General features: G+C 41.3%; 2 protein-coding genes across 13 annotated transcripts in view; both read right to left on the minus strand.

The window, feature by feature from the left end:
* Positions 1–4,452, minus strand: part of LOC117608569 (uncharacterized protein CG43867) — a 71,753-nt gene extending 67,301 nt beyond the window's left edge. For 9 of the 12 annotated variants that reach the window (XM_034333891.2, XM_034333899.2, XM_034333894.2 and 6 more), the window contains exon 1: positions 4,041–4,304. The gene's annotated coding sequence lies outside the window, so the exon portion shown is untranslated. The other 3 variants (XM_034333888.2, XM_034333889.2, XM_034333890.2) reach the window with 3 other exon arrangements.
* An 85-nt stretch (positions 4,453–4,537) lies between these two features.
* Positions 4,538–20,409, minus strand: THADA (Thyroid adenoma-associated protein homolog). The gene is made up of 14 exons (XM_034333909.2): positions 19,322–20,409; positions 18,941–19,249; positions 18,622–18,856; positions 8,990–11,149; positions 8,779–8,919; positions 8,067–8,714; positions 7,583–8,002; positions 7,254–7,499; positions 6,842–7,192; positions 6,482–6,760; positions 6,225–6,422; positions 5,282–6,164; positions 4,956–5,215; positions 4,538–4,889 (listed from the first exon to the last, which is right to left on the minus strand). Exons 4-14 carry the CDS (start codon positions 9,155–9,157, stop codon positions 4,584–4,586), a joined length of 3,900 nt encoding a protein of 1,299 aa, XP_034189800.2. The 5' UTR covers positions 9,158–11,149; positions 18,622–18,856; positions 18,941–19,249; positions 19,322–20,409; the 3' UTR covers positions 4,538–4,583.
* Positions 20,410–21,451: the final 1,042 nt, after the last annotated feature.

A 21,451-nucleotide genomic window follows, 5' to 3' on the forward strand; every position in this document is an offset into this window, starting at 1 on the left:
TCTGTATAATTCGAATTACGTGAAAACAGGCGAAAGTCGAACAATCTCGAAATCCAACGAAAGCAACTTAAACGGCAAGAACAATTACCAGAGTTAATCGGCGTAATCTCGCTACCGAACCGAGTGAACGCCATTAAGGGACATTAATAATCGTTAAGAAAGCGCTCGAGCGTTTCCGGCGCAGGTAAAGAAGGCCGGTAATCGCTCGAAACCATTAGACTACCTACGTAAGTCGATTAGACGATGACGCGAACAATATGCGCGGCATTTCTGTTCAAAGGGTACAGAGAGAAACAAGAGCCACGGATATCGTGTTTCAGACGCGGTTCAACGAGACGCGACGAGACGAGTCGCGGGGCTCGGATTTTCAGGGAAAATTAATTTCACCCCCGGGACAAACGGTTCTTAATGTAATTACTAGACTACAGGGATTTCGATCAACGATACGGAGGTTTCACCGGCCGAAAATTTCTCCTCTCGCTCGCTACCAGATTGAATTTCAACGGTACCGAAACACAAAAATCCTAGCTACGTTTTCTTATATTCGCCTCGTGAATCATCCGCTGAAATTTGAACGCGTCCCTCGGCGTATCTGTCACGTATATGTATGGCTAGCCGTGTAACAAGTCGCGATTCGATTCCACTATTTGTCTATGCACGTTCGGCGTAACGAACATGGCCGCTTTTTCACGACTCGTGACAATGACTGAATTTATATTCAGGGATTTTCTTCGCGAAGATAGCTTGTTTTCCGAAACACGCGTGATCCATCGTGTGCACTCTTCGAATTTCAAAACATGATCAATTTTATAATTTATAATTCGACGCCTGCGCATTGTACTTCTCGATCGATTGTTTCGTCTTTTGAATAAAAACAGCTGACGGAATCAAACGAATGTTAAATCGTATAAAAATGGATCGTGTATCATATTTCAACGGAAGCAGTAATAAACGCGATGTTAACAACGCCATCATTTTTTAATGGTTTTTTTAAAGGTTAGGTGTCCCTGGTTTTGAAAGATGGCTGATAGATAACCTTAATCGTTCGAGAGCGAGTACTAGTTTAATGCCACAATTCTACGGTTAAGAATTAATAATTTATCTCGTACCTTACTGTATTTATTGAAACGTTTCAGTATCCAATGAAGTATGAAGACGTTCACCTTGCGTGGTTAGGTCGAAAACGCCGATCACGAAGAGCACGAACAGGTTCGGTGAACACACACATAACACAATGTTTCAAATCCGGTCAATCGTCATGCACTACCGTGTAAAAACCGAAAGAAAAACGAAGGAAAAACAACTCGGAACATAGACTCGCTGTGTTCTCCGAAGTAGAGGTTCAATGACCAGAGATAAAACGAGCGGCAGCGTCCCATCGTAAAATCGGAAACCATGCTTCGGCTAGCATTGAAAGGCAACCGGAAGACGGAAAGCGAACGCGAAGCTTCGGGGCTTGTTTTGAAAGGCAGATTATAAATACCGTTCGAGCGTGGAAAATGAACGTGGTTTGATTAACCGCCGAATAGAAACTGACAGCAAAACCGTTCCGTAACGGTGTTGGCGCTATGCGCAACTGCGCTGCGCATACGAAAACTGAATATCTCGATCGAGCGGGTCACGTGACTTGGAAAAAACGCGGGAAACATTATCGACTGGACGTACATCGATTTATATCGATCGTTCGATAAAACGCTCGACGAACGATTCTACAATTTTTGAAACTCCGTAATAATCGTAAAAGGGATTTAACTGATATTTTTCCCATGAAATTCCGACCAACGATAATTACTTAACGAATCCATTTAACCGTGACGCAACGATCGAAGGGGAATGTGCGAGGCGCGATATATGCAAATCGACGCGTCACGCGTAATTCGATTTTTCTTCGTTTTATATCAGATTCAACTCGTAGTTACGGTCAATTACAATCGTTAAATATTATTTTGTTATAATGTAATGAGCACCGCTCACGTTACATTGCCGTGGGCGAGCATACGAAAGGTTGCATTTTGCATAAATTAGCTATATAGTTGTGTCTGCTTCGCGTGGTTGCACGGCGTTATTGTCAAAATAATGCGGGAGCAGGTTGCCGCTACAGGCTAGATAAAACAAATAGACCTCCGACACGGAGTTGTATATTCGACCTTTGCCGAGCCGCTGAACGCGCAATTGTTTCAAGTAAATCGTGAAATTAAACACTGAAAAGAAGAAAGCTCGGCTACCACTTCCGAAGCGAAGCGAGATTATATCGTGTAATGCTAATGCGTGTTGTGATAACGGAAATAAACCGGGTAAAAATGCAAGTTGAAAATTAAAGAATGTTTTGTCTATCAGATTTTCGCTCGACGTTTTAATTTTCGCATACAAATTTCATATTCAATACGGAAAGACGCATTGTTCTTTTTCATTTTCGTCGTTCTTGGATGGTCGTGATTACCGGTTACCATGATATTTTCAAAAGAACGGATCTCGTAATTGAAACGTACTCGTTGACGGGGCTGGTTTCCATTGAAACGTTTTGAGTGTGTTCCACAGAAAGAGTTAATACGCGTAATAGTACTGTTGGATGCGAGAACGGCCTCAGGACACCGAGGGCCCATTTTGCATAAAACGCACAATTAGATTCGCTGTTCTTCTCTACCTATGCCCTCAATCTTCCAATTTTTACTGCATACGAAAGAAACTAAATTAACCTGCAACGTTAATCGTAAGACCCTTTTTGCATACAACGGTACAATTTTGTAGGAAGGAAACGAGGGTACCTTCTCTAGTGGGACAGTCGGTAAAAAAAAAAAAGAATGAAAGAAAGGGGGAATACGTAAAAAGAATGTAAATGGTGGGCTGTATTAAACGCGGTACCGTTTTCTTATCATCATTTATTAAAAATGCCAGGTAAGCGGAACAATGCAAATGGTCTCGTTATGAAATACTCCTCCTACGTAATTCTCCTGGCCTGACGTTTGAAAAAACGAACACGGTGAAGTGAGGTAGAGATCGCGTAAACTTCGAATGAAACAGAGTATAACACGGCCGTTAGGTGTCTAAGAAACACCGCGTTATACGAAGCAAAGGATGCCAATCAGTCGTTAATTAAAATATCTAAACGTGTAACGTTCCACGTATGTAACAAACATAGCAACTAGCGAACTGTCAAGACGATTATTAAAAAAAAAAAAAAAAAACAGAAACGGATTGGCACAACACACGGACCGAGGGGACGCGGACCGTCGGAATCAGACACGACAGGATGTAACGGGTAGTGAAACTTGACATTGAGAAATTTCGAAGGATCATGAGAAGGGAAAGAAAAAAGAGAATCGAGGGTTCGAAAAAGGTATCGAACTGCTTCTATAGAGTAATTTAAAACGAGTCGGAGGCAACCGAACTAAAATATGTCGTAGCGTGTTACTACTGGTGTGCCTAAAGGCGTGGACAAAAGATGAATTTGAGACCGATGACCTTTCTCCTCGAGGAGAGAAACAGAGAGAAAGAGATGGTACGGGGGAAAAAGAGTGAAATAGTGAGAGCAGAAGGGAAGAGGAAGAAAGAAAGAAAGAAAGAGACAGGTCAAGAGAGATCATTCGAGAAGGCTCCGTTAGTTGATCAAGCGCGAAGGCTATTTAACATTCCCGTGTTTGGAAGGACGCACTTTAGGAATCGCAGATGTTCAACCGACTGGCAGTGCTAGTTTTCAAACTTGTTCTCGTTGCTCTCGCTTGATCTTTCCGTTTCACGCTCCTTCTCCGTTCTCTCTGCCTCTCCTTTCTTCTCCCCTCCTCCTCGCGGCTGTGTTTTTTGCGTGACAAACCTACCCGTGAAAGACTGGCCGAAGTAGGTACTTGGCGGCAGCGACCAGAAGGGTTTGTCCGTAATATTCACTAATCGAGGGATGACAGCTTTGCACAACAAGTAGGTCATACGCGATAGTTAACGCGAAGGAACGACAGGTTGACACGGAAACGATTTAACAGTTTCATTCGAAAGTGAAACGACGTGTGTGGAACACGTAGGCGCGTGTTTACGTCGGTGGAACTCACCTCGGCTCGACGGAGACTGCGGTAACGGCTCGTAACGATTTGAAACGAGCGCACTGAGTCCACTCCATGCCTGGTACACGCACGGCCACTGTCTTCTCAGCCGTTATTTCCTTGATTTTTAATCTGTACGAACACTCGTGGACATGCCGTCCCTTGTTCAACGCGGATAAAGATCGTCGGCGCACACTAATACCAGACGGTCACGACGCAGAGGCGCGAAAAACGCGAAAATCCCGACGGATCCGCGGTATATTGTCATGAAATACGTACAGAGTCGGCAAACGTCGAGCTGCAACAGTGGCGACCATCTGCGCCAAGCGGTCCAACTAAATTCTCTAGCCGCTGAACGCGTCTGGGGATATCCCCACTCCGACGCTTCCTCCCCACTCTTCGCGTAGCACTTTCAAATTTGGATCAGCTTGGGCGGTATCGAATCTATTATTTAATTATAAAAATAGTTATCTTATTACAATTGTAATAAATATTATATTCCGTGTATAAAATGTTTATAATATATTCTACATAAATATTGTAAAAATATTTTTACAATATTTCTTTATACTGTCTATATGCTAAAACTTGTAACAATTTATTTTTGTATGTTGGATCTAAAATATCATGTAACTTGTTTTCGAATGTAGGTATGTAACTTTCATAATTTGTTACGAGCATCCTAAAGGTAATTGATTTTTGAAATATGATATCTAGCCGTGAGTTTACCCAGTCTATAACATCATCAGGCAACACGTTGTCCAAATAGCTTTTCATGTTTCTTATTAAGAACTCGACACAAATTTTTGATATTTCCAAAGGTTCGAAGAAATCGTAGTTTGTGCATTTATTGAAAACCTAAGTAAATATCATGGTATTAATGGCAGGCACTTTATATGATTTCGGTTTTTTAATGCTACTTACGTCTGTCTCATCCATTTCATAGTCTGAATCATCTATTAGTGCAATACTCCAATAAAATAACACGGGACAAATTAATTCAGGACTGCTATTATGCATAGTTTTATAGAATTTAGAAAGAAGTAGATCCGTGCATGTCATATTAGTATGTTTTGTACAATCTATTGGAATGGTATCGATTAACATAGACGCTTCGTGTCGTACTTCTGAATTGTTGTCCAGCAACAATTGGAACACTGTTGTCCACCACTGAACCTGTACATCTGTAAAATTATATTCAATAAATGTATTATACACGTACCGAAATAGTACAAATTATAATAACTTACATCGATACTCGTCGAATCCTGTACATATTAAGAAAAGATCATGCATTATATTGAAAACAGATCTTCTGAAATCGGTGTTTAAGGATGTGATCCACAAATGATCACAAAAATTATTATATACATCATTGGTGCATTCCAAGTCAAATACTTCTTTGTTTCCATTTGCAATGACCAAAATTACGTATGATTTTCCAAGTAATCTTAAATAACAATCTCTTTCGCAATACGTATTCTTCTTTTTATTTACTCGTACTTCGTTCAAAACAAATTTACAAATATCCATTTTTTGAATAGACGATAATTCAAATTTATTCAGGTACGTTAAGCTACTATACATGAAATCGAACAGTGCATCTTGTAATTCTGGACTGTATCTATGGAGATTTTGTATGGAATTACGGATTTCATCAATACCATAATTTAATAATTCCATCGACATGGTATCCTGTTGCATCTCACTAATAATTTTTGTAACAGTAGACCATGCAACAATTTGTGTTTCTGGCATTTTCAAACTATTAATGTATATCGCAGTTAATAGGTTCTGCGGAATTAATCGATTTCTTTCCGCTACACCTCGAATTAACTTAATTATGGATATCTGATAAAGTTCTCGTGCTGGTCCTTGTTTCAATGTTGGTTGTAACAGGTGCAAAACAAGCGTACGTAACATTGGAATATTTTCTACAAAATACGTTTCATCCGCTTTGTACATCTCACTACATATATTCACGTAAACCGTGGCCAGCAAAAAACACGGAGGATTTAAGTTTTGGCGTTCCAAGTTTTCTAAGATCCAACCTGTTTTTTCCAGAAACCTATTCCAGTGTTTATCAAACGATTGAAATTGTTTAAAACCAAAATGTTTTAGTATCTCAAATATCTGAAAAATAACAAAACCGATCATTATATTTGCGTTTCATGTTTACACGACTGTACATACCTGTAACGTGTAACCGTGTATTAAATTTAAAGATAAATTATCGTTTCCAATGTATATTACACTTTCAATTATTCTCATTAAAACATCTCCTACAGACCATTCTGTCAATACAGATACTAGTGCTCTAGCCGCTAATTTACGCGTTTCAAATATTGTACTCCTTGCACATTGTACAACTAAAGTAACAAGATCATCGATCTGAAATATAAGTCCCCTTTATTGCTAAAGTGAAACATTATTACACGGTTTAAAGTTACCTTATTTTGAATGGTAGCATGTTCAGAACTGTGTCTATGATACAATCGTGACAACAGCAATAAAATCGATTGGACGTTCGATTTTATAAGATTATCATTCATCGCCACGAAAGTTTGTAATTCGTCTAAAATAAAAGGCAACAGATTGGGGTATTTTTCGAAAAATAAAATAAAATTCATTTTATTATCTGTAGTAAGATTAATATGATCTTTCGTTCTCTGAACACCGAAAATTCGAATGATAAGCGCACTGAAGAGTAAAGTCGCTGCGTTTCTTTCCTGTAACGATATAAAATGTTTCCTTACGTGTAACTTCACACGCTCTATAATAATCTACTTGATACTCTGAAATTATCTTACCGCCCACGTTAAGGCATCATAGCTCTTAATTGCTGCTATTAAACCATCCTCTACATAGTCGTTCACTACTTCCCCAAGACGGGAATTTCTGAAAACTGCTCTTAAAATGTTCAGAGCATGAGTTCTGATTTCTGTTACTTGAGTTTTATTCTCGTTTATACAACATCCATCGACGGATTCAAGAGAGTTTTCATATTCTGAAAACACGGAGTTTCTGTATATCAAACGTTTTACTTTGTCCCATAGGTTCACATTTTCCAATTGTGTAAATTCTAACAAAATTGTCATCACAGAATGGAAGATTGTAGTTTTCGTATCCTTGTATTGACGAGGCTCCGTGGATAATAAAGCCTGTGAAGTGAAATTTTCATGATTCTCTTTAAGTCAGAATCTACGAAAGTAAATTTGGTACCTGTATCATGAAAGGTACACCGGCACTTCTTCTAGTTGCGCATAATTTAGAATTCTCTTCCTTAATTCCTGTGATAGCAATCAAAATTTGATGTAACCATATTTTAGGTAATTGATTAAAATGTGCTATATTCGAACGCCAAAGACGAGTACATAACTGATTGAAACCTACATGTGCTTGTTCAAATGCCCCTCTATGCTTTGTTTCAGTAAGTAATGTAACCAAATGTTCTCCTATTTCAATGATCTGTTAAAAAAAATCAGTTTTATTTATTTCCGGAAATAAATTTTGTTGCTTTGACATTTTGGGTCTAAGCGAAAGGATTTTACTTGTTCTTTGTTTAAAAGTCCTATGGGAGAATTTTTTTCGCATATCGGTGCTTTAATAGCAAGCAAGCCGAACATTAAACTAACTTCCTTCACAGTACGCCAAGAACAAAGCAATACCATCTGTGGAGTTACCATCTGTTTCTCAAATGATGAATTATGTATATTATTGATAGTTTGTAAACTTAAATCCATTGGTAAGTGTCCTTCGGGTGAGGAATTATTTACTATTACGGAAACGGCGCAACTTAATTCCAAACATACAGACACAAGTTTCGCTGTAGCGTCTTGCCATAACTGTGTTTTCGCGATTTGTTCAAAATCACATTCTTCTAACAAGCTTCTGATACAGAAAAGATATCCATACAGAGAATGTCTCGTAACTGTCGTTACTATATTCTCTTTTGCAAGAATCAATGATTGCTGCAAAGACAATAAATGTAATATTTTTGTATAATAGTTATAAATTATAAATAACATTAAGTACCTTTAGTTTTTTAAACAAAATTAATATTAGCTGCAATATTATGGTTTCTATTGTATTTTCATCTAATGATTTTGTTGAACCAAATCGCGTTTCAAGGATAGATTGTACAATTGGTGACAATGCACTGAGCTTTAACATATATGCAGCTGTAATACTGTCAATAGGTCTGATACTGTTACCTAAGTCAACAGCAACTGTAATAATATCATAAACAACTTGTTCATTATCTAATTGTAACAAACTTGGATTTACAGACTTTATCAATTTGAAAGCCATTTCTTTGTTGCTTTCATACGTATCCAGTAACATCAGCTGAAATAATGCTTCCATTTGTTCAACCTCCCAAGCAATATGTTTGAATTCATTATCTAAGAAATCTTTCATTAAAAGTAATATTTGTAAGCTAGATTTTCTTCTAGAGTATGTAGCATCAGGGCTACATATACACATGTTACGTAAAGACCTAAATGCATTACAGTATTTGTCTATATCTTTTTTGAGACCAAAAGATATTCTATATGATTTATCTAATATTTCTTGATTCATTTCTATTGAGCTGCAATTTTTTTGGTAATGATATCTCATCTTCTCTTCTTGAGCACATTGTCTTTGCATAACAGCAAAACTCTCCTTCATACGTTTTAGTGCCTATGGAAGACAGACAATAGTCTTACAAATAACAATATAATACTCATATCTTTGATGATCTTACCTTTTTAATTAAAGGGACAAATTCTAATTTCTCTTTAAAATTAATTCGTAAAAATAAAATAATTATGTCAAGCTCTTTAGGAGTGAATTTCAGGGTACTCTTTTTTGATTCCACTATCAGAGCAAGAGTATTCAGTTTAATCTAAAAAAACATAGCTGGCATTATAAATACGAATACCCAGAATAGTCTAAGGAATTGGAAATATTTATACTTGATCATCGTCATTGTGTAAATAGGATTCCAAAGTACTGTAGGTAACAGAATTTCGCCAAAATTCATTATTTGATCTTGAAAGCTCCTCTTCGGTATCTAACTCCCCACAACGTTTTAGTTCTAGCAATTTATTTAAATCTCTCTTTATACCTTCCTGCGAATACATGTTACTTAACCTATCCAAATTTGACTACGATAAACCACGTGCATTTAGCAGTACCTGCATATATATATACCGTAATTCACCAGAGTCCATAAGTGCGAAAGGACCAGTTTTCGTTCTTTGCGCTTCTCCAGTGCGCATCTTCGCCCTGATTGGCGATACTCCCAAACGAAGTGGAAAGCGATTAGCAGAGAGCTCGCTGCGTTCCCCCACCATCTTCCAACCTGCGCGTCGCAGTTATGGACTCTGGTGAACTGCGGTATATGTACAAAACACAGTAGATACATCTCGCGCTCACCAGAGAGCACAGCCGGTATGATAATCGTATGTTTTATCAATCCCTCTTTTATCACACCTCGCACTGACGACTGAAAAGACATAATTTTGATCCCCATTGATACAATTTTTTTTTTTTTTTTAAATCAGTCAAAAGCAGCACAAGACTGAATTATCGTCAACATGTGCTAGACTGTTGCAGTTGCAGTGCAAAGTGTTTTACATTCACTAGATGGCAATGGTAGTGCTGTTTCTAAAGCGCGCGTTGGTAGAACATTTAAAAAACTTTTACATTATTTTTAGTTTGTTAAACTAATTGTTCTACAAAGAAATCACACAAATATCATACTATATGTGTGTCCAAAATCGTGACACAGAAAGGAGATAAATTCATTCCAATTATCATTATCACGTAACTTAATTAATTCCAATCACACGTGCATACATTATAAACTTATCGTTTGCAATATGCAATATCATGATATGTATATTGACAAAACATTTAAATGACTGCGTTGCACAAAGAGGTAAATCTGTAACGTTCCACGATGAAGAGCAATCGTATAGAATCGCGATTGGTGTTCGAGAGTAGATTCGCGAAATCAACGAGTTGCAGTGCACAGTGGGAAATATTGATTCGAAAAATAACTCTGGTCGCTAATTTAAATAATTGCATAGCGCGCTCGGCGACCGCGCGCGCGGTTTCGCTCTTTTCGCGGGCTACTCTAATAAATTGCATTTTAATTAAAATCGATTTTTCAGCGGCGCACGAGCGACCGGCGACGTATCAAACAAACTGGAAACAGGATCGTGATTAGGAATAAACAGTTTTTGTTGACAATTGGATAAAAAAGAATCGATCGACATGCGCGTCTACGAACAATGACCTCTGACACGGGCGCTTTTCTTTTTCAAAGTAGATACTTTGAGACTAATTATAAATCACATCGTGTAACTAATCTATGTATACCGAGAAAATCCGTATGGGGTTGCAGAAGGCACGTGGAGAAATATTTGATAAAAAGTCGAATGAGAAAGAAGGAGGAGGAGGAGGAGGAACGAAGCACCAACTAGGGAGAAATAGTTGAGAATAGTTCATTTTTCGCGGCACGACCAGCGATAAGAGACATAACGCTCGGCAATGAGTACTATTCCCATGTGTTTATCGTTCTACCTGTACGTAGAAACGTGACATTTAGCGGAGGGCGACAGAAACCTTCTGTCGTAACTGTAACGTTTATCGCGACCGCCTTATCTACATTTCCCCGAACCGAATGAATGTTTCTACGCCCCGCGAACTTATTTTAACGACCTCTTTCAAACACGAATACCATTATATTATCGCTACAGCTATTCAATTTCTTTTTATGGCAACATTCAGATCTAAGATAATATTGCCGAAAGTTGCGCAGGAATCGAAATGAAAAGGTTTGACGGGGAAACGCGTGGAATGAAATTGCGGGGAGCGGCCGATTATCCCGGGAAGCCCGGTAGCTGGCCGTTAATTGGATTTGACAGGGGACCAGTAAATTGAGTTAGCAGACGATTCTCGGTTATTTACCCGTGTGTCGGATAATTCACCGTCCGACACGTCAAAAGCTTTGCAGTCTCTCCTTCTCTGTGTACACACCGGAACAACCAAGATCCCACGTAACGCCAGATTGTGCTTTCGTTTAAAATTGAAAGTCAAAACGTTGATTGTTCACCTTGGCAGACTTCCTGAAAGTAAAAGAAGAAAAAAAAAAAAAGAGGCAAAAAGGAAAAGTAAGAATAATTTCCGGAGTCGGCGTAATTAATGATAAAAATCTGGCAGTTTTTTGCCACACACGAGAGAAAGAATCGTTCTCAAGAATATCTCGGTTACAAAAGAGAAGACCTTCGGACACGTAGAATGGTCGGAAATGGTCTGGGACCCTTCCCAGGAAGATGTGTAATTAAAGGAGAGAAAGACAAGAAGCATTGCGCAACCCCGTAAGATCCATCTTTCCCCGGGACTGAAATTAATGATAGTACAGGTGGTCTTGTCGCGGTCACGAGAAACGTGCGTGCGTGTATTCGTGTTGCTTCTAACTTTCCCGATTAATTTGACCAACCAAATTTCTATGTAACAGCGATTCGAAATAATCGCTAGTTGTCTTTTAAAGTGTAACAGAAAATTATGGAGCTCGCGTTGACGAATGCTCGCGATGGTGAGTGGCGTTTAAACCAGCATAGCAGCACGGCAGAGTACAAGAGGCGTTTTTCTGGTCCGAGGTCAATTTCCATGCTTTGAGGAAACGCTGCGAGTCAGCAGCGTCGAGCATACCGTTTCCGGGCCACTTGCTTCCCACTTACCTAGAAACAAGCAAAACAACGCAACAATTTATTCCCCCGACCGCGTGCAAAAAGACTAACGGTGTTGCGCCAGTTTCCGTAAAATAGCAACAGCAATGGCAAGAAGAGACACAAAACCGGGTTAATGCCTACGCCTTAGATTCAATGTTTCCATGTTGCTCACCACCGTTTAACGTTTTTCGCTAAACCATCGATTGCTACGTGGTCGATAATTGTCGATTTGCAAAAGAGTCGAATCGCAACGCGATTTTCTCCGGAAGCCTCTGTTAATTTTCTTTCCTGCAGCTCCTGTTCAGTAAACATTGGCGTCCGCTTGTTTGATCGAACAAATCGAGTCTTTTCAATCTCGCAGCGTTTGTAAACGAAATCCGTCTCGCGTTATAATTACGAGGCAAGAAGACTCCTTTCGAAGCTTCCGAGAAGCTATTGCGAGTGTTTCCGTTAGATAGACCAGCCGGAAGGAAGAAGATAGGAAAAGAAAGAAATAGAATTTAAGAGGAGAAAAGCAAGTGCTAGGGTAAGCCATAGCAGAGGCGTAATATGAGGTTAGCCGAGCGAGGGTGAAACTCGAGGAAATAAATTCGCGTCCCCGAAGACAGTTGCGCGAAAAGCACTGAAAGGGGTAGAAACAAATGGCTACGTGGCCTTTCTGCGGGCGCAAGCTGAAGAAGGAAGAAGACACGTTAGGTCAACCGAATTTCCCACCTCTTCAACGGGTAAAATGAATTTTTCTGTGGACTAAACTCGCCAAGAACACGAAAGCTCTTTCTCGTAAGAAAACTTCCATCTATGGACAATTTCGTCTTCTTAAGTCGACAACGGTTATCTTCCTGTATTTTCTTCTATTTTTCGAAGAAGACGTTTTAACGCTACTTCGAGCTTGGACCGGAAAAATATGGTGCTTTTAAAGAGGCGAAAGCTTGATAGGAATCATAATATTTTCAAGACGGAAGATTATAATATTTAATAAATGATGGGCCCAGCGGTGCTTATACCGGTGACACCCCATGGCGTTCAACGTGTTAATAACCTGCTGTAACAGCGGAGGTGTTAACCGACCCTCTAAAGTGAAATTTGTGTATTACTATCGGGAGACTGTTTTTCGAAAATAGTTTTCAGTCAGCGGGCCGTGAAACGAGCTGCAGGAAATTTCGCTGGAAACCCGTTGTCCCTGTATCGGAAGTTCTTGAACCGAATCGAAGTACCCTTTTTATCAATGTTCACCTCGTTACAAGTCGAACGAGTTCTACGTATTCCGGTGAACACAAGCTGTGCGACACAATCCTTCGTTAAGAGAATTCCACGGATCCAATACGCTTTGATTCGAATTCACCCTGGACCGATTGATTCCTTTGAGATTCACGTAATTCCTCTTCCGATGAAACGCAGCTGTTTTCGAGACTATAAGATTTCTATGATGGAAAAGTAATGGAAACAATAGATAGGGGCAGTGTTTCGTTTAAAACGCGTAACTTTAGCGGAAAAGATTTAAAAATAATTCAGGTTAGGCGAGTCGACGCGTTGTAGAATAAAGTTGATGTCTGAACAATGTTCGACATCGGAGTATCGACGGTGAATGACGTTGAAATTTTTCGGATTTTTAGCGGCATGACGGGGCGATAGAGCGGAATTGAAACGATATCGAGGACGGATCAAAAGATGGTCGGGCGTTGATCGATCGATCAGAAGCGTATATCTGCTGGTTGGTATGTAGTCGGTGCTCGTCGCTTGACCGTCGATCGAGTCGATCGACTCGAATGGTTTTTTCGTGGAAATTACGCGTGGAAATAAAGGTTCTTCGTAGAATGATATCGAACATCGAACACAGTGTCGATCTAACCGCTGCTGATATCTATGTATGTAATTCCAATCGCGCACTCGCAGAATCGTCGTTTTCCTTCGATCCGCTTTCTACCATCGATGAAATGGAAATTTTTCGAATTGCCCTCTGGAAACCTTTGTCAGAGTCGAATTGGTTTCGAAAAAAAAAAGGAAAGAAAAAAAAGAATGATTTAAATAAAAAATTATCATACGCGAAATTTTACGCAAACAATACGAGTATTGAACTGGTTCGGAATCGATTCACTGCCCTTATCGTTTTACACGCGAAAATTGATGTTCACGCACACCCTCGCTTTACTTTGCCCCTTTTATTTCCGCGTTAATGCTCCTCCATACGAGTCAACGATTCTACGGATGCGTTTCCAATCCGTGGATTGCATAAAACTCTGCAAAGGTTCACTGGACAGCGAATGAACAACAGTAGCCTGATACTTGGTCCGCATAAAAACACGAAGGGGAAATAAAAGTACGTGTTACGTATACGATACAACCGATACAAGTGCAAGCCGACTGGAAAACTTGGAAAAACCTACACCGGATGGAATTAAACATACTTCAACTTCCACCGAGAATGTTTGACTGAGGCTATGGTCAGCTGAAAGAGCTCCGACCAAAAGAGGGATAGAAAAGGTAATTTAGTACGATAAAATCTGACCGAGGACGATCCTCTTGGTAAAACGGCCTCGATAAAACAATACTCGAATGCTTAGCCTGTGACGGGAAAAGTCTCTTGATCTCTGCTAAACTCATTCCTTCTCCGAGAAGGTGGATCTCTATTTGTCATTGTCGCAACCTGAGTGAGATTAACGATCGTCAGAAAACTAAGCGTCCGCTGCAAACGACGTCATCGCGAAACGTTCCGTATCGTTGCTCTCGCTGTTTCTTTCCCATTTCCTTAATTTTTTTCCTTTTTATCTTTATCGAGACATTCGATTAATCGTGATAAATTAATAACTCCACGCTCGATTCGATACCCTTTTTTTCAATTTCTTTTGCGATACAAAGGAAGAGGGTTCGATCTTCACCGGAGGGAAGACGGTGGACGAGATTTATGAGATTGATATCGCACGATAATCGAGTCTAAGGGAAACTCGGGCCTGGAAAAGTAATGGGCAAAGTTTTCACGACGATCGGTGTTCGCGGTTCTGCCTGTTTACACGCTTTACGAACCTATGCTAGGTATAGAATAATACTTTATAATATGACGCTTTATTAACCTTTCGGATAGATTTTCACCTGACTAAAGGAAACGGTATATCTTTCAGTTCTCTTCGTTTTTAGGACAGAAAACCTATTCTTCCTTCAGACGGTATCCACCATTAAATACCACGGATATAAATACAAAAGTTGCAGAAAAATAAAGAAACATGCGAGAGATACAAATTGCCGGAAAAAGTACGACCTTTTCTTTTTATAACGCTAACTTTTCACTTCGTTGTACGTACGAACCGTAGAAGGGGTATCCCGTTAAAACAGAAGTAAAAGCAAATTATATCGAGCCCGTAAAAAGATACAGAGAATTAACCACTAGAGAAAATGCTTTAAATCGTATCGTTCCACTTTCTGATTCACCTCGAGCTACCTATAAAACGAAAGCATTACTACCAATTACGAACTGTTTAACCGACTTTATTTTTCCACCATTGAAACTTCAACTTTTATCCCATCACGGTGTCCGAGAAAACGTGATTTCTATGAGTCGCGATTGCGTTACAGGATGTCCTCGCATTCAATCCCATCGCAACGCCGAGTACCTTCGGTATTATATTCCAACCGTTTGTTCCAAAACAAGAATGTCATACGCTAATGAAAAGCGATTTACAAACAAGTAATGCAACAGTTCGAAGCGACGCTTCGCTACGAAATATACGAATTAGACAACGATCTGACTCGTCTGCCGAATTCACGATCACAGTTGTTTCCCGAGCGTGACCAAACGGTTCGAAAATTTCTGTTTAAACGAGCAACTGCTCTCCACCAACTTCAATTCAACGTCCACGCACAGATATGTAAATTATTTTCATCCAACTACCGCGATACAATTTCCTTTCTGTAAACGAGAAAATAGCGAATATCGAATATTACGGTCCCACGAAATTCGAGCCAAAGTATTCGGACCAAGAACCGCAGAAACTCGGAAGAACAATGCAACGAGTCGATGAGGAAAAGTTTCACTGTTATCCGAGTAAACAATCGTCGGTACGGTGTGGCAGGAAGCAAACAGGGTATAGTTAAATTACGGAGGAGCCAATACGACCGAATCGCGACAATGTAAACAAAGTTTCGTCGCGAACAGAAAAACAGAGACGATACAACATCGATTAAGAAGAAACTTGTTACGAAAGTGGTCGCCGTCTTATTAGGAGAACCGGAAGGAAGAGCAAACTTATATTCGTATTCCTAACAAAAATGAGCCGAGTTCGTTCTAGCTTGGAAAATGAGAAATCAGACATGCCAACGAATTAACCGAGGCGATGTGGTTGTACACGGACAAGCGGGAGGATTTTGAAAGTGTCGATATCTCGTTCCATCGAAGTCGTTGACTCGAACGAACCATACCTATCTATGTTTACCAGGACAAATGGAAGAGAGCTGAACGAATGAACTAGTAGGCGTACACTCGGCGCCAATAGTCCAAGAGAGAATGGTATCGAGTTACGTGAGATTGTTGTAATAATTGCGTGTCACTCATGCTTGCGTACATACGTGTTACGCTATTATTTTAGGCCGCACCCAAATTGGCAGACGCATTGTCTAAGGGTCGTGCCACGTAACCGGCAGTCATCATAGCTTACCCCATTTGGAGCTGATTTCCGATTCTAGTCATTCTAGACCGACTAGATAGGGATTTGGAAATTTTCGTCCGAAACATTAAAAAATATTTCTTTTCGTCTCGACTCATCTTTCCTCGTACCACGTTCCTCTACATTCTACGTACATATATACATACCAGGAATTCGCCCGGTGACGCATAGGTGTTATCGTTAGAATTTGTCTCGTTGAACATAGCTGAACGCGGAGGTAATGTCTCCGATGCGCAACTCACTGGCTGAGGCATTCTTACAAAAGAGGTAGGCCGTGTCTTTGAGGGACACACGAATTATGCGGTAGGTTCTGTTTCGTGAATTATCATTGAGCTCCGTCTGCATGAACCGAGGCCAGGCATTAATTACAGCGGCAAGTAAAACTTGAGCTTTCTGCATTGTGCACAGGGATTACAATGCATTTTATGCAAAACCAGCTGGTAGAATAGCATCTCGTGGCCAAACCCTCTTTGCTTCGCGACCGTTCTCGTTCGCTTTATCGCTCTCCTCTTCTTCGCTGTCGTTTCCTTTGCGTTGCACCATAATAAACGACGCCCGAATCTGTAATTGCTTCTCTGGCTATTGTATTAGCTCATCCCACATAAGCAACGAGGCTTTTTTTTACGGTTGAATTTATCTTTTGTTCCCTCGTAGCGATTTTCGAGAACATTTGCGATCGACGAAACACCGTAAACTGCGTAAACTGCGGCAATTTGACGCGAATCGTCGAAGCAATTTACCACCGGTCTGGCTAAATCGCGTGACGCGCGATCGGGAATTCTGTTGGAAGTTTCGAAAAGTCGATTAATTCGCGAACGAGCGCTGTCTAAAGTTACAATTCCTACTTTCGCGATGGGAGGGCAGTCGATGCAGGGCTTCGCGGTTTTCGTTGTCGTACGACATCGTTGTCGCTTGGAAATTTCAAAAAATTCCACTTTTGCATTATTCAGCAGCGTACCAAGTGTGAAACGAGCATAATGTAACGGGTCATTGGAAACAATGGTTGATGCCGGCAGTTTGCCCGAGAGGATAGCTCGGATATAACAGCATTTTAGAGAAATTTCCTGAAATTTTGGGACTCGGGATGATCGTAAAAGCTGAATGAGCTTCTTAGAAGGGCCATCGGTTCGTTTGGCTATGTTGAATCCCCTTTGGTTTAACGGTCCTCGAGCGATTACTGCAAATGTTTCTCATTACCTCTCTGTATCTTTTGTGCACCTATAACGATCAATGCTAGGTATAGGTACGTTGAAAATTCAAACATAGATAAAAATTGTTCCACTATAGAATTTGTGTCAAGGATGACTTGGTATTTATGGGTGACCGCATTGATTGCAATTGTTTCAAAGCGAACTCGACTGAACGCTTGACAACGAAAAAAATAATGAATAATTATTGTATCTAAAATTGAAGAATAAACGGATCGAAGTAAGGAGAAACCATAGATTGGCACTTCCGTGGATATTTGATTACACGGTCTAATTCGGGAAACGTGTATCTGTCTGTGGAACGTATTACGATATTACCGTGTATACGAAACAGTATACGACAGTCTGCTCGAAGGTGATACGGCGAGCGAAAAGGGAAAGCCAAACGGCGACAGATATCGGGTATCTCTAGTTCTCACAAATCTTCGGTGTTCCTAATCCACGTGGCAGGCTGCCCGTGAACGAAACTCCCGCTTGCCACGATAAAATGGGAACAAGTGAATGAGCAAATACTACGTCGAACACGAGAGAGTACGCCCTCCATTCAGAGACGCCACCATATTGCTCCCACCTGTTATATCCGCCAGCGCTTTATCTTTCCTCGCCTTGTATTAACCATCCCTTCGTACCATCGCCGATTTCCACTTCGTTTCTATCTCTTTGTGAACAATTCGCATATAAATAAAAATATACACCTCTCTAGTCCCCTATGAAAATCTTACTCCTCAGGTAAAAGGAGGATATTCCGTTTCCTTTTTCCTTTAACACGCACCTCAATTGCCGGGCTTTCCTTTTACCGTTAACTCCCTCGTCCCTTAAGCGTATATTAATGATTATACTCGTTGTAAAGCAAATTTTGCCGGAGTTAAGCTGAACTCGGCAAATAAATGTTTACGATGCACCAGTGGTACGACAACACCGCTCCGTAGCGGCCGCTATTCGCGATGCAATAAACGCGACAATAAATATAAAGGTTATTTTTAAATTTGTACAGAGACGGTACCTTCTTAACGATCCCTTTTCTGTTTCCTTCTAGTTCGACCGCTGTGTCCCCTGTGTCCTCTTGTCCTGTGCACGTTTCAGCCACCCAGGTCTATCGTTGTCCTAATGGAAAGATGGATATCTTGAAATTAAATATGACTCGTATTTGGTGCAGCTCGGTGCCCTGGATCGGACACTTATTTCCTCGAGATCGACCGAGATGGCAGGCACACCAACATCAACGGAGAGGAACAGAACTATGTAGGGTGGGGATAAAGAGAATAAGAGAGGAAGGTAAAGAGAAAAAGAGACGGTGTCTGTAAAACAGCCGGAACACCCACCTTGATTCGATACCGACGTTCCAGACGATCGAAAAAAAATCCATCACAAGCGTCCCTCGAGAAAATAGAGTAATTTAGATAACAGCCGTATTCCCCACTACTCTATCTCTATCTTTCTTTCTCTTCCCACCAATATCACCGGCAAACTTGCTCACGGTAACGTGTCTCCGGAGGCATACCGGGAACGCAGCTACTCTCCATCGTTGCGATCGAGAGACGATGAGAGATTCTCAACTATATTTTCCTCGTTACAACGACTGTTCGATCCATCGAAGACATATAGGAGCCATTTTGTTTTGATCCGTGTCGCTAATAAAAAAGTCTATCGTGAAAATTTGTGAAAACGAACGTTCGACGTTACGCTTACGATCGCAGTCTTACCGTAATTCGCCTCTCTCTCTCTCTCTCGTGTCTCTCCCTCTCCATTTTCTTTCTCTTTCGATCGGCTCTTGGAAAGTCAAGCTTTCTCTGTTACAGGATAGTCCCCCCTCTCTTCCTTTCATCCACTACTCCCCTCCAGCAGTGAAGCAGGTAACGTGCCAACGCCAGGCAATGGCGCCTTAGCGGCTACACCTGGGCTAACCGTTCGCCAGGTTAGGGAGGACGGTGATTGGTCGAGTCTCGCAAAACGACGCGGTGATTGGTTGATATCGCGGTTCCGTCGGCACACGGCTTTAATCTCGTTTACCGTAGGCGCGCTGCTGCTCAGTTCAACTTACCTTAGCCGCACGGACGGTTGGCCACGCAACTCCACGCCGGACATTCCACACGAAAGTTGCGACCATCTATCCCGCGTTACTTCGCGGTACACTTCGTTTCCGGTTACTGGCGTGTGTTCGCAACGGTGAGTCCGTGTTGCGGTGCTCATCGATCGTTGTTGGATGTGTGATCGCGAACAAGAAAGCAGCAGCAGGAAAGATCAACAGTCAGGAGATCGCGTCGCCGCTCGTCCATGTGTGCGTCTGTCTGTCCGTCCGTCCGATCGTTGTGTGTGTGTATAACGCGCGCGCCCCCCTCGATGCTTGTGTGATACCTGTACATATAGCGTGTACGATCAAGCGGCCAAGCGTGCGTGTATAGCGGCTCCACTTCTTTCTCTCTTCTTCTATCTTCGCGTATCCTCCGCGTTCCGTGCGCGTGTTCGTGATTGGTCGGTGCGTGGCATTTTTAAAAAGTCGTCCTGCTTCTGTCCGTTATAACCAAGAGATCCGGGCAGCGGCGATGTCGCGAAACCGCGAGTAAATCGATATCTCGATCCGTGTCGAAATAATGTCGATCCACAGTGACGCCAGTTTGCAAGTTTCTTCGATTACCCGCGATAGAATCGTGATCGTACCCTTCTAGTAATCAACGTTCACGGTTTCCGCTGCTTTTTCTCATTCTCGCGACAACAGAACGGTTCAAACAGACACCGCGAGGGCACGCATGAGATCCGTCCAGGAGAGGAACGGGGAATTATTCGCCGCACTTTCGTCGAAACAGCGAAAAATTCGAACACGTTGGAAAACCATTCCGACTCTGCAACGAACACTCCCGTTGACAGATAAAATACGAGAGGAAGGAACGAGAAGAGGAAAGAGGAAAGAGGAAAGCGGTGCAAAAAACGAAAACGGCGCTAGTTCCTTTTTGGAACGCCCCGCGTCGCCCCCTCGAGTGACATATGCGTGTGGCGCGTAGATTCCTTGCCAAAGATAAGTCGCGGCAAATAAGAGTGACAGAAAGTGGCTGAAATTCGAAAATAGTTTGTGGATCTGTACGACTGGAAGTCAAAGGAAGAAGGGGAGAAAGAAAAGAAGAAATAACAGCCACGCTGATTTTCTGATCTCTCTTCGGAGGTGCGCCGTACAGTTCTCCGTTCGTGCTGGTGGAGTGTGGTGCCTCGGTGTGTCGTATAGTTGTGCCTTCGTGCGGGGTGAGGTTAGGATCGTGCAAAAGAGCGGTGGAGAGTGGGCAAGGAATAAACTGCGACACCCTGATTAAGTGCAAACCAGACAAAATATCGAAGCAAGGGGACAGCATCATTCAAAGACGAGAAGTCGCTCGAAATCTGCAAGAACTGGATCACACGGGCGACTCGAGAATTGCCAAAATTTTGCCAGTTTATAAAAAAGGTGTGATACGCGTGTCAATGTTGTCGGTCATTGGTCCCTAACGCGCGATAACGTACGTTATCTTTGACAGGTTGAATCAACTTTGCGTCCATTTTTGTTAGCTAACACCCGAATCTATTTTTTCCTTATCTCTCGTTTGCTTCTCGTGGGAATGGTTATCGAGTTTGTTCGATAAACGATATTTGTTTACCATCGATACCGGCTCCAATTGCACTTGCGTTCGGCCATGACAGTTTGTTTTGGTTTGCATTGCCGATACAGAGTGCAAAGCAAAGCAACCTGTACGCAATGTTTCAAAGTAAATAATACACGGAGTATAAATATTTTAACAAATAATGCGTTATTGTAACATTGAAATTGTATTAGCTGCTTGTCTTTTGAATTCGCGTCTGACTATGGA

This window comes from Osmia lignaria, chromosome 2 (genome assembly GCF_051020975.1).
Source record: "Osmia lignaria lignaria isolate PbOS001 chromosome 2, iyOsmLign1, whole genome shotgun sequence".
Taxonomy (NCBI): Eukaryota; Metazoa; Arthropoda; class Insecta; order Hymenoptera; family Megachilidae; genus Osmia; species Osmia lignaria.